Source organism: Canis lupus, chromosome 24 (assembly GCF_048164855.1).
Source record: "Canis lupus baileyi chromosome 24, mCanLup2.hap1, whole genome shotgun sequence".
Taxonomy (NCBI): domain Eukaryota; kingdom Metazoa; phylum Chordata; class Mammalia; order Carnivora; family Canidae; genus Canis; species Canis lupus.
In genome coordinates this window covers 8,743,890-8,755,942 of record NC_132861.1, presented here as the reverse complement: position 1 = coordinate 8,755,942, position 12,053 = coordinate 8,743,890, and the positions used below count along the sequence as shown (strand labels likewise).

The 12,053-nt window shown below is 38.0% G+C and overlaps 1 protein-coding gene across 28 annotated transcripts in view; it reads right to left on the bottom strand.

Annotated features, from left to right (window-relative positions):
• Positions 1 to 12,053, bottom strand: part of STARD13 (StAR related lipid transfer domain containing 13) — a 513,518-nt gene that overhangs the window by 33,751 nt on the left and 467,714 nt on the right. For 23 of the 28 annotated variants that reach the window (XM_072795476.1, XM_072795479.1, XM_072795482.1 and 20 more), the window contains 2 exons: positions 3,647 to 3,710; positions 3,210 to 3,251 (listed from right to left, as the gene is read on the bottom strand). In XM_072795476.1, coding sequence (XP_072651577.1) covers positions 3,210 to 3,251; positions 3,647 to 3,710 — 106 coding nt within the window. Of the gene's footprint in view, positions 1 to 3,209; positions 3,252 to 3,646; positions 3,711 to 4,358; positions 4,378 to 12,053 lie in introns of those variants that run through there. The other 5 variants (XM_072795497.1, XM_072795472.1, XM_072795469.1 and 2 more) reach the window with 2 other exon arrangements.

Below are 12,053 nucleotides of genomic sequence, written 5' to 3'. Positions count from 1 at the left end.
CAATTAGCTCCGCCTGTGCCTTGGGGCTTTTAATTTAGATGGAGCGCTGATATTTGGCTTTTTCTACAAAAATGAGAACATTCTTGGTTGAAATTATATATTCCTCAGAGACAAACGCCAACCAGACACTGCAAAAGAAAGGTTTCCCCCCACCCCGATGGAATTTGGCTGTATCTTTACACTAGAAACAGGAGTCCACACAAGTCCACAGCTGCAAAAGGCAGCTAATCCATAGTTACATAGAAATTTAGAAGTGCATCTCCCAAAAAGTTAACTGGAGCTGAGCGGCTGAGTCCACCTGTTCACAAGATGGAATGTACCACTTGTAGGGCTGTAGGGGGAGGAGTCTGAAGTCAGTAAGCCTTTCAGTGAGGTGTGTGGCCAAGATTGAGAATTCTCTTCTCTACCTGACTCTCACAGTGACAGGGGAGGTTACCTTGAATCTCAGAAGAATCGCTTTTCCCTTCTGCAAAGAGAAAATCCTGTGGTACCATCTGGAGGTGGGTAGGCAGGTGTGATTTCATTTTTTGGGGGGCTTTACAACTAGCATTTGATGAACAAGAAAAAGTGCATGCCTAACTAAGTATGAAGGAGGCTTCACCATTCTCATCTATTTGTGGACTTGTCTGTCTGTCTTGGGTGAACCCATCAAACTCTTGAAAATTAAAAAAAAATCAGATGAGAAAAAAATGGCAAGCAGAGCAAATGAGAGTCACTGTGAGAGATCCAGAGATACATTTCCCTGAAGACATGAAATAAATCGTGGCCTTTTGTGTACATGGCAAGAAACATTCCTCTTCTAAAAACAACAATAAAAATATATAACTGTATGCATTGGCAGGGAAACTCTTCTGGGTCTCAGACCAAGTGCCAGAAGCTCACTCAGCCTCCACTATATTTCTGAATTCTTTCTCTATTTCTGAAATTCTTTCAAGGAGGGGCAATTTGGTGCCTGAATATCTGGGGTCAAACCCTGCCTATTTCTTCTTCTTCCTTTTTTTTAAAGATTTTATTAATTTATTCATCAGAGACTCAGAGACAGAGGCAGAGACACAGGCAGAGGAAGAAGCAGGCTCCTTGCAGGGAGCCTGATGCAGGACTCGATCCCAGGATCCTGGGATCACGACCTGAGCCAAAGGCAGATGCTCAACCACTGAGCCGTGCAGGCATCCCAAACTCTGCCTATTTCTGTGTGACTTTGAGGAAGTAATTACTTCTGCATCTATGACATGGAGTCAGTGATGAAGAATGGTGTCCGGCATACAGGAAGCTCCGTGGGAGTGTTTGCTGCCCACACAGACAGGGAAGCAAGCATACACAGCCCCTTCAGAGGCCCCAGAAAGGAGAAAGAATAACTGTAGCTCCAGACAGGCGATTTGGGGATGACCTTCTGCACAATTAAGCATGTCTGGGCCTCTGCAGATTAGAGATGAGGATTACATTTTTATTTCTTGGATTGCCTAAAATGGGGATGTACTTGAGGAAATGCTGCTGGTCTTATTTTCCTTCCAAAGAAACTAATTCCAGAGTGACTGCAAGGTCACATGGTGCTTTCCTCAAGTTTCACTTTCTATATTTGAATCACTTGACCTATTCCTAGCCTGTATTTTATTTACTTATCTATTTATCTATTTATTTATTTGCAGTAAAATAAAGGAGGAGCCTATGACTTGTGAAAGGGGCAGATGACAGAAATGCATGCCCCACACAGGGTCTCCTGCATAATTGCTTCGACCACAGGCCCAGATGGTGGTGGAAACCACATGTTGAAATTATTTATTCAGAAATTCAGGACATGTCTTCTCAGTTTACAATGTGAAAAGCAGTATTTTATTCGAGTGCATGCATTTGTGAGGCCTCGAGCTAAGTAGGGGCTGTCAGGGTGTGTGCCACTATATCCAACATCAGGAGTAAATTAAGAATGTCAGAAATACTGAAGTGACCGACTTACAGAGGAGTTTTTGTGAAGGTAACACATAAATAGCCCCACAATGGTATTTGGGTCCATCTCACATATGGGTTTTTGAAAAGCTGGTGATAGGGTGAGAATCCAATCACTCCACTTGGTTGAAAACAAATCCTGTCATTAGTTTTTGTCTTCTGTAATACACTGTAGCTACAGATCCGTATAGGAAGCTGTATAGACCAGCCACCATTTAGACACACAGGCGTGGCTGTGTTAGCTTTAATAAGAACCATGTGTTACAACCAAAACAACATCTGACCCTCATGCTTCAAATAGTATGTATGCTTCTCAAGGGGTCTATTCAGCCAGACAGCTGTTGGGACGTTTATTCCCACGTTTTTAATTTGTCTTTGGCCTAGACAAATTGCTCATATTTTAATATTTCTGTGGATATTGTTTTTCACTGTTTTACCTCATTAGCTTAAATCTTTTTGCTTTTTAACTCAAACCCCAAATTGTTTTTAAGGTGAGGTCAACCAAAATTCATTTGCTTTTTTTTCCCCGATGGGTGCTTTTTTAGAACAGAAATTCAAGTTAAAATTATTTTTAAAGATAAGGTTACTCAAGAGTGACTTAAAATCCATTGGATTTAATGATTTTTCTGTGTAGACCAGGATAAAGAGCACTTTTTTTTGACTCAAAGATGTTTTCTCTGCTTCTTCAAAATATAATGAGGCTTGACTTGTTACATATTGGAGATGTGAAATGAAAAAAAGTTATTAACAATATTTTTACTCTGAATTTCCCAAAAGGATCAATTCAATGAGAGAGAGAGAGAGAGAGACAGAGACAGAGACAGAGACAGAGGTCTTTCAGCATAGTGGTGGCTATGAGGAGCCTCAGTTTTGGAGTTAGGCATGCCTGGGCTTGAAACTCTGCTCTACCACTAGCTGAAAGATTATGAACAAATGACAACCTGCTCAAGTTTTACTTCTCTAGGAAACAGAGGATCCCTACCTCACTGGATTAAATGAGATCATGTACGGTAAGTACATAACGTAGCTCCTAGAAAACAGTAAGATCTCAATAAAGCCCAGCTTTACTTTAGAACTGAAACCTCCAGTCTCATTCATACAGATGGAATAGAACATGTGAGTCTTAGAACAGGGAGGGAGCTTAGTGACTCTTAAAATGGAATGAAATTCCTTGTGACTAGAGAAGAGTGCATGTGGGGAGGAGGTAGGCTCAGCATCTTGTTGCTATGATCCCTGTGACCCCCTCAACCATTATGAAATGAACCTACCTGACGATGAGCACATCTTCCAGCATACTTGGAAATAAAATGCTATTGGAAAGGAGGAAGCAGAAGACATTTGGCATGGACCCAGGGTTCTTTTCTGTATTCTATTAATCTGTGAATCACTGTGGAGTATTTGAGTCTGATACGGGGTGGGTATTTACAACTAAAGAAACTTCTAAAAGATGACCATAAAGAAGACATGTCATATCTTTATGCAAACCCTCTGATGAAAACTACAGCAAAATGAAATGGTGAAATGAATGGACCTTGGCCTGGGTTTCTAATGGACTTATTTATGATGATTATAAGATGGGATATTTGGAGAACAGATATAGTTGTTCAGGTATTTCAGAATTTTGCTTGGTTTCACGTTTTTAATCTATGAACACAAGCTTCTTTTGTTAATATAATCATGATCTTAGCAAGGCAGAGACACTGACCTTTTTCCTTTGGAAGTTCACATCAAGTTTCATTGAGGCACACTTGTTCAATGTATTTAGTCGTCTAAAAAGAAAGAAAAAGGTGATGATTGCTACCACTAATAAACCTAAATTTTCTTTTCAGTTTGATAAGTCTCATTTATTGCCAACACAGTTGAAAGTGCAGGAACAAGAAGTTATGTCCCAAGAAAGTACTGCACCCACTCAAGATGTGCTATCCAAGTGCTCCTGTTGGTCCTCCAGAATTGAGAGGACTCCTCTGTGGAGCCTATCAATCCCTGCCCAGTCTTTTCCTGGCTTCCCTTTCCACTGTTCTTGGAAACCACGAGCAGTCATTTTAGCTCTGCTTTGCTCAGCCCCCAAATTTGCCACCTTGATCATGCTAGCCCCCAAATTTGGATCAACTCAACCTTCACCCCTGCTCTTGGGCTGTGGGGTACAGAGGGAAAAATAACTCGGTGCTGAATTATATGGGCTACAGACTAAATTGTGTCCCCACCAAAACTCATATATTGCAACCCTAACCCCCAGCATGACTGTATGTGGACTAAAAAGTAACAGGTTAAATGAGATCATAGCAAAGAGCCTAGATCCAACAGAATTGGTTCCTTATAAGGGGAGACACCAGAGAGCTGGCTCTCTCTCAATCTACCATGTGAGAACACAGTGAGAAGGTGGCTGTCTGCTACTCAGAGAGAGAGAGAGTGCTTACCAGGAACCAAGCCCTGCTGGCACCTTGATCTTGGACTTCCCAGCCTCCAGAACTGTGAGAAAATAAATGTCTGTTGTTTAAGACACTCACTCTGTGGTATTTTGTTATGGCAGCCCGTGCTGACGAATAAGTACATTTTGATTTTCAGCCTCAGCTGGGATCCCAAAATTGCTACCCAGCATTCTTTTCATTTTTTTCTCTGGTTGGTTCCCAATCTCAGATTGTGAAAAATATTCCAACCCCTCAACTCGATCCCAGGTCTCCAGGATCATACCCTGGGCTGAAAGCGGCGCTAAACCCCTGAGCCAAACAGGCTGCCCTATCCATGGTAAATTTTTGAAGTCTTGCCTTTCTTTTGGCTCTACTTTGGTGCTTTCTTATCTTTTACCTAAAGTCAGGCAATAGCTTTTGAATTGGTTTCACTACCACTTCAAATGCTTATTAACATTGAAACTGGTTCCATTCTCAACTTTTTCTCATGTCACTCATTTATTTAAAAATATTTGATGACTTCCCTCATTTTCAGCCATCTCCAGTTTACCCACTGACTACACATTCATTAGTGTCAAATATAATAAGCAACCCTGGATTAGAAACTGATCATTTAGTCTGAAGCTATCTTTAGCATAGGCTTGGCCTTTGCTCTTAAAACTGACAGCCTATCTTTTTGGCCAGTTCCATATATGTTAAAATTGCTGCGTAAGAGCTAAGAGTAGTATGTGAGGTAAATTTTATATATATATTCTCACTTGGATATATAATGAAATCATAAGAGCTTAATAAGTCCACATTGCTCATTTGGCAGCTCTGTAACAAGTTTGTTTAGGTAAGCGTTGCCTGTTATTTGTAAAATACGCTTTTCTAATAACCTTGTTCTTCCACTATAGTTTGGAAGTACAAACAAACCTTTTTATTGCATGCAAAAGTTTGTGATCTACTACATATAGAAAAGCCTCAAAGGGCTCATCCTTTATATACCACATACCTGAATATGCTTTATACTTTCTGACACAAACAGAAGTTCATTTATTATTTTTTAAAACTAGAGACTCAAATGAGATTTGACTACCTAGATTTAGGTCCTTTTATCTCTCCTAAACTCAGATATTCGCTGGCACCTTAAGAACTGCTCCTCTTCTTGGAGAAAATATTAGCAAAATCTGTATCTCATAAAGGACTTATATCCAGAATACATTAAGAACTCCATAATAAATTCTATAATAAGTCAAACAATCTGATTTTTAAAATGTGCAAAATATTTGAACTTATAGTTCTAAAAGAAGATAGTCAAATGGCAAATAAGCAGATGAAAAGATGTTTAGCATCAGTAATCATGGAAGAAATACAAATTAAAATAGTAAGACACCACTACATACACTGTAGTGCCTAAATTAAAACCACTAAAAATATTAAATTTTAGCAAAGACATAGAACCACTGAAACTTCCAAGAGGATGCAGCCTCTTTGGAAAATAATTTGGCAATTTCTTATAAAATTAAACATATTCTTAGCATTGGACCTAGCAATTCTGCTGTTAGTTATTTATATCCAAGATAAAATAAATCATACACTCATATAAAGACCTATACTTGAATGTTCACAGCAGATTTATTTGGCAAATAACCAAAAAGTGCAAATAACCCAAAAGTCCCTTAATTGGCAAATAGAAATAAAAATTGTGGTATATATGTATAATGAAATATTCAACAATACAAAGGCACTAACTACTGATACATACAACAGAATGGATGAGTCTCAAAGGCATTATGTTAAGTGAAAGAAGTCAGACATATACTATATATTTACATTTATACAAAATTTTAGGAAAGGTAGAACTGTAGTGACAGAAGACAGTTCAGTGTTTACCAAATGCTAGCAATAGAGAACTTTTTTGAGATAATGGAATGTTCTATATTGTGATTGTATTGATAGTTACATAACTGTATATATTTGGCAAAATTCATCAAGTTGTATATTTTAAGTTGGTGAATTATTTTGAATGTATAGTATACTTCAGTAAAGCTGAATAAAAAATACTGTAAGTGAGTGACATCAGTGAGAATGGTGGAATAAAAATCTCTAACACCCTGGTCCTCTATAAAAGCAAGAATAATATTGGCAATAATTGTCAAAATCAACTTTTTAAGAACTCTGGAAATTAATAAAGGCTCAAGACAATTCAAGGACTGTCTAAGAAAAATGGTTGAATTTATGTAAGAACAATGAAATTGGAGGCATCTGAACTTGTCCTATTCTCATGTTTCTTTCCTCAGTTCTGTAGAAGCTTTGAAAAACACAGATCACAATCAGTGTTGCTGTGAAAAACTGGCAGCCTAGAAGCCACCGGAGAGGGCAGAATGAGTTTGGCTCCCCAAAAACTCCATTATTAAAGAACTGTCATTATCTGAGCTGTTTGGCAATTCCCTGAATGCCCCCATTCACAGGGCTTATCTTCATTTAACCTGACTCCGAGCTCATCACTGAACACAGTTTTTATCCCTAGGGTGTTTGTCAAAAACTATCAGTGGCAATTATTTAACATCACATCTGCCTGAAATGGTAGCAACATTTGGGCCAAACAAGATATGAACCAAAAGAAATAAAAAGAATAGCTGTAGGAATGAGATGTCCATAGGGGATTTAGAAGAGTTCTTTTTTTTTTTTCTTTTTAGAAAAGTTCTAATATATTCTTAGGAATCTAGAAGGCCAAACACATATACATAACTGTGTGCATACCTGGAAAAGGCATAAGAAGGTCCTAATTTCTCACTTCTGTCTGGCATTGCTGATCTGCACAAGCAGGCTAAGTCAGAGTTATCAACTTCCTGCTAGAGCATTGAAACCATAGCCAAATAGACACAAAGTGCCCTTGGCAAAGGCTGGGTGACATACTACTAGTTCAAGGCACTTAAGGAAATCTCTGTCCAATCATTCGCTGACCACTAAACTAACCAAGTAGAGACTTCATTGGTAATATATTGTAAAGGATTCAGACTTTAGAGAACTAGTTGAGGAAAGTCTCTAAACAGTAGCAACAGTAACAAACCTTGGTGGGGGGAGGTCTGATTTTGAGAGCAGATACGTTATAATGTTTAAAATGTCCAATATTAAGTGAAAAATTACAAGACAACAAACCGATTCTGAAGTTTAGGTGGAGAGGCAAAAGATCCAGAATAGCCAACACAATATTGAAGCAGAAAAAGAAAGTTGGAGGAATGATACTACCCAACTTCAAGACTCACTATAAAACTAAAGTAATCAAAACACTATGATATTGGTAAAAGAACATACAAGTATACCAATGAAATAAAATAGCCCAGAAATAGACCCACAGAAGTATGGTCAACTGATCTGTGACAAAAGAACAAAGGTGATACAACAGAGAACTGATAGTCTTTTCAACAAATTGTGTTGAAACAACTGAACTTCTACACACCAAAAAAAAAAAAAAGAAAAAAAAATGCGCCTAGACATAGACTTTAAATCCTTCACAAAAATCAACTGAAAATGAATCACAAACCTAGATATAAACACAAAATTAAAAAACTCCTAGAAGATAACATAGAAGGAAATCTAAATGGCCTTACATTTGGTTATAAGCTTTTTAGATACAACACCAAAGGCATGATCTATAAAATAAACAATTGATAAACTGGGCTTCATTAAAATTAAAAACTTCTGCTCTATGAGAGACAATGTCAAGTGTGTGAGAAGATAAGCTATAGACTTGGAGAAAATATCTGCAAAAAGCATGTCTGATAAAGGACTATTATCTAATATATATGAAGAATTCTTAAAATGCAATACAAAAAAACAACCCAACTAAAAAATAGGCAAACAATCTGAACAGATACTTCACCAAAGAAGATACACAAATGACAAGCAAGCAATATAAAAGGATGCTTACCATCATATGTCATTACAGAATGGCAAATTAAAATAGCCATGAGACAAACATGATACACTTATTAGAATGACAAAATTCTAAAACAGTGACCACACCAAATGCTGACGAGAATGAGGAACACAGGAATGCTCAGTCATTGCTGTTGGGAATGCAAAATGGTACAGCACTCTGGAAGATAGTTTGGTAGTTTCTTACTGGCAAACATACTCTTGCCATAGGATTGAGCAATCGTACTCCTTGGTATTTGTCCAAATGAGTTGAAAACTTATGTACACATAAAAACCTGCACAGGAATGTTTATAGCAGCTTTGTTCATCATAACTGTGATATCCTTTAGGAGGTGAACAGAGAATTTAACTATAATACATTCAGACAATGGAATATTATCCAGTGTTAAAAAGAATTGAGCCGTCAAGCCACAAAAAGGCATATTACTGAGTGAAAGAAGCCAATCTGAGAAGGCTACATACTGTGTGATTCCAACTATAAGACAATCTGGAAAACGGAAAATTATGGATACATTAAAAAGATCAGTGGTTATCAAGAGTTAGGAGGGAGGGAGGGCTGAAGAGCCAGGGCATAAAGGATTTTCAGGCTGTGAACTATTTTCTATGGTTCCGTAATGGTGAATACAAATCATGACACATTTATTTAACCCAGAGAATTTGTAAGAAAGACTAAGAGTAAAACCTAATGCAAATTATGGACTTTGAGTGATGATGATAAGTTAGCATAGGGTCAACTGCAATGTGCTACTCTGCGTGGGATGCTGATAGTGGACGAGGCTGTATACGTATAGGCACAGGGCTATCTAGGAACTTTCTGTACCGTGTGCTCAATTTATCTGTGAACCTAAAATGGCTCTTTAAAAAGTCTGTTTTAAAGACATAGTCTTTGTTTTATTCAATTAAAAATCACTTTATTTACCCAACTTTGAAATTTTGATGTAAAGTGATTTGCATTTCTTTTGCTCTTCACCCACTTGCTCATTAATTCTCAATCCTATCTACAAAACTATCATCATTGAAGGCATGGTAGAAATTCTGGATACAATTTCAAATATCATCCACACACCTATTCAACTCCTTTCAAAATGTAAATGTGTATCAAATCAACATGTTGTGCACTTTAAATATCTTACAGTTTTATTTGTCAAATATGCCTCAATAATGTTGAGAAAAAAACAGCTAATTGGGTTAAGATGAAGAAAAAAAAAAAGACAAAAAGAGAGAAAATACTCTTTATGGTGGTCTGAAATGAGATAGGCAGTTTCAGCATGGTGTAGCATCAGCACGTGATTTATTTTCCACCACGTAAGATAAACAATGGCTAGACTCTGCAAGAATACAAAATGGATGAAACACACATCCTGAGGAAATATAAATGCCTCTTTAAGGACTGACTGTCTCAGGTAAAAGAACATGTCACATAATAGAAGTATTCAGAGCACTTTCTCAAAATCCCTATGAAATTCTGCTATGAATGAAGCCAATGTGCATTCAGGACAAGTCTTTAGCATAGGTATTTACTTACCTCTAACTTATTGTTAAGTAATATTAAACCCTCCAGATAATCTGAGGTGGTCTAGCCCTAGTTTCCTGAAAAATTATTCCTGCATGAATAATAATTTCGATTATAAAATTTGTTTTATTTGCTGCATGAACAGTGTGTCTTCCATTGGATTAAACCTCTTTTGAGGCAGAAACCATAATTTATTCTTCTAAGCCACATTAGGCCTAGCAGAAAATTTTATACATGGTAATTTCAGTAGATTTCTCTTTCTTAACCTATAACCTTTGTTTATAAAGGTCCAATCAGTGATTGATTTTAAATAGTTGCAATAGTCCTTGTATAGTCAGAATAACAGAATTATCCTCCCCCACTGAATATGACAGGCTAAGCACTGCATCTCATTTGCATCCCCAATGCCTAGCAGAGGCATTGGCTAAAGTGAATCCACTCAGTAAATGTTTGCTAAAGAAATTCTAGAGCTTGGCAGACTCTGGGGACAATTTGGTCTGACCCTTTTATTTTCAGATGAAGAGAATAAGGATCTGAGAGGATCAGCTTTCCAGAAAGAGCCACATATTAGTTAGCAGTGGAACTAGGATTTCTTCCTGCCAATGATTTCTCTGGTCCTACCTACCTAAGAAGAATTTTAGGGGGCCTAGAAAATGAGAGGATAGTTCTGTCACTAGCACATTCTATTCAATAATTGGTAACTTCCTTCTTCTCTCCTTTTTCTCCAGGGAAAGAGAAAATTCATCACACGTGATGAAGCCTATCCACTCTGCTTTGAGCAAACTGGATTTCTATGTTAACGTAAGCAAAGCAGTTTGATCTTTTCAGAAGAAATGTCACAACGATATTGCTGCCAGAACCTGTTAATTTCTACTGTTGTCTTCAGAATCCTTAGGAAAGACTAATCCATTAATAAAAGGGAAATGTAATTCTCACTTCAAGAGTGAAACCTGAGGTTCTTTTTTTTATTATTTTATTTTTTTATATTTATTTATTTATTTATTTATTTATTTATTTATTTATTGAAACCTGAGGTTCTGATGGGAAAGTCGGTAAGAAGAAAAGAAGTCAAGATTTGTTCATCCAATGGTGTACTATGTACCTGGGACAAGGGTAGGTGCTGGGAATGCAGAGGTGAAGAGGATGTGGTCCGTGCTTTGTGGATCTCACAGTCTTGTGTGCGATATAAATATGACAAATAGAAGAAGAAGCAAAAAAAAAAAAAAAAAAGAAGAAGAAGCAACTCACTTCCTGAATGTGTAAAGACAAAACCTCCCAGAGGAGGATATTTGAGCAAGCCTATGAGGGACTAAGAGAAATTTGCTGCCTAGACTAAAAGAATTACAGGCAAAACAAATAGACATTAAATAACATGCTTTAGTCTAGGAATTGCAAGTATATGATTGGAAATATCTGAAAGAAAGGCACGGGCTAGATCACAAAGAACCAAAATAAATATGTCAAGAGCAAACTGTGGGTGAGGGGGAGCTACTGAGGGATATTAGACAGGAGAGGAACGTAATTAGATCGCACGTTACAAACCTAAGTGGTGGCAGGATGACGAATGAGCTGAAGAACAGCTAGGACAGGCTTAAGATAGTTTGGGTGAGAGACGGTGAGGGAAGAGAGTCAGAGCTGATGAAGATTTGGTCTTCCACGTGGAAGCTGTGGAGGGGGAGAAACAGAGGATGACTCCCAGATTTTAGGCTTCGTCATTGTACCACCTGAACACAGGAAACAGTCACTTAGGGAAGTTGGTAGAGAGCTGGGAGGGAGGAAATAAACTGCTCAGATTTGGAGGTGTTAGATTTTAGGGGCCTTTATAACATCCAGACCCACTTGGGAATGGCTGGCATAGAGACAACATACACAGAAGATACATAGTTGTTAAGCCAGCCATCCTGAGGGAATTCAGAACCGTGGAAACTGCAGTGTGGAAGGCATGGGCCAGTGAGAAGGAGCCAGGCTTGGGGAAGATGGGGTCAGAAACAGAAGAGGTCAACAGAGCTAGCTGAAGGCCACAGAATGAGCACCATGGAGGGAGAAGATGGTTAGTTAGACCAAATAGTTATGGAAAAGTAAGTGGTAGACAACTTCAAATGTGCCTGTTCGATTTAGCCTTTAGCCAGAGCAGTTTCAGAGAAGTCTGAGGGAAGAGAACTGAGGGCCAAGCAGATCCTGAAAGAGTGGAAGACAGGCCAGAAACACAGAGAGTTCTTTCAAGAAGCTAAGAGAGATGTGGGGTATTTTGTGGAGAAAATGAATAA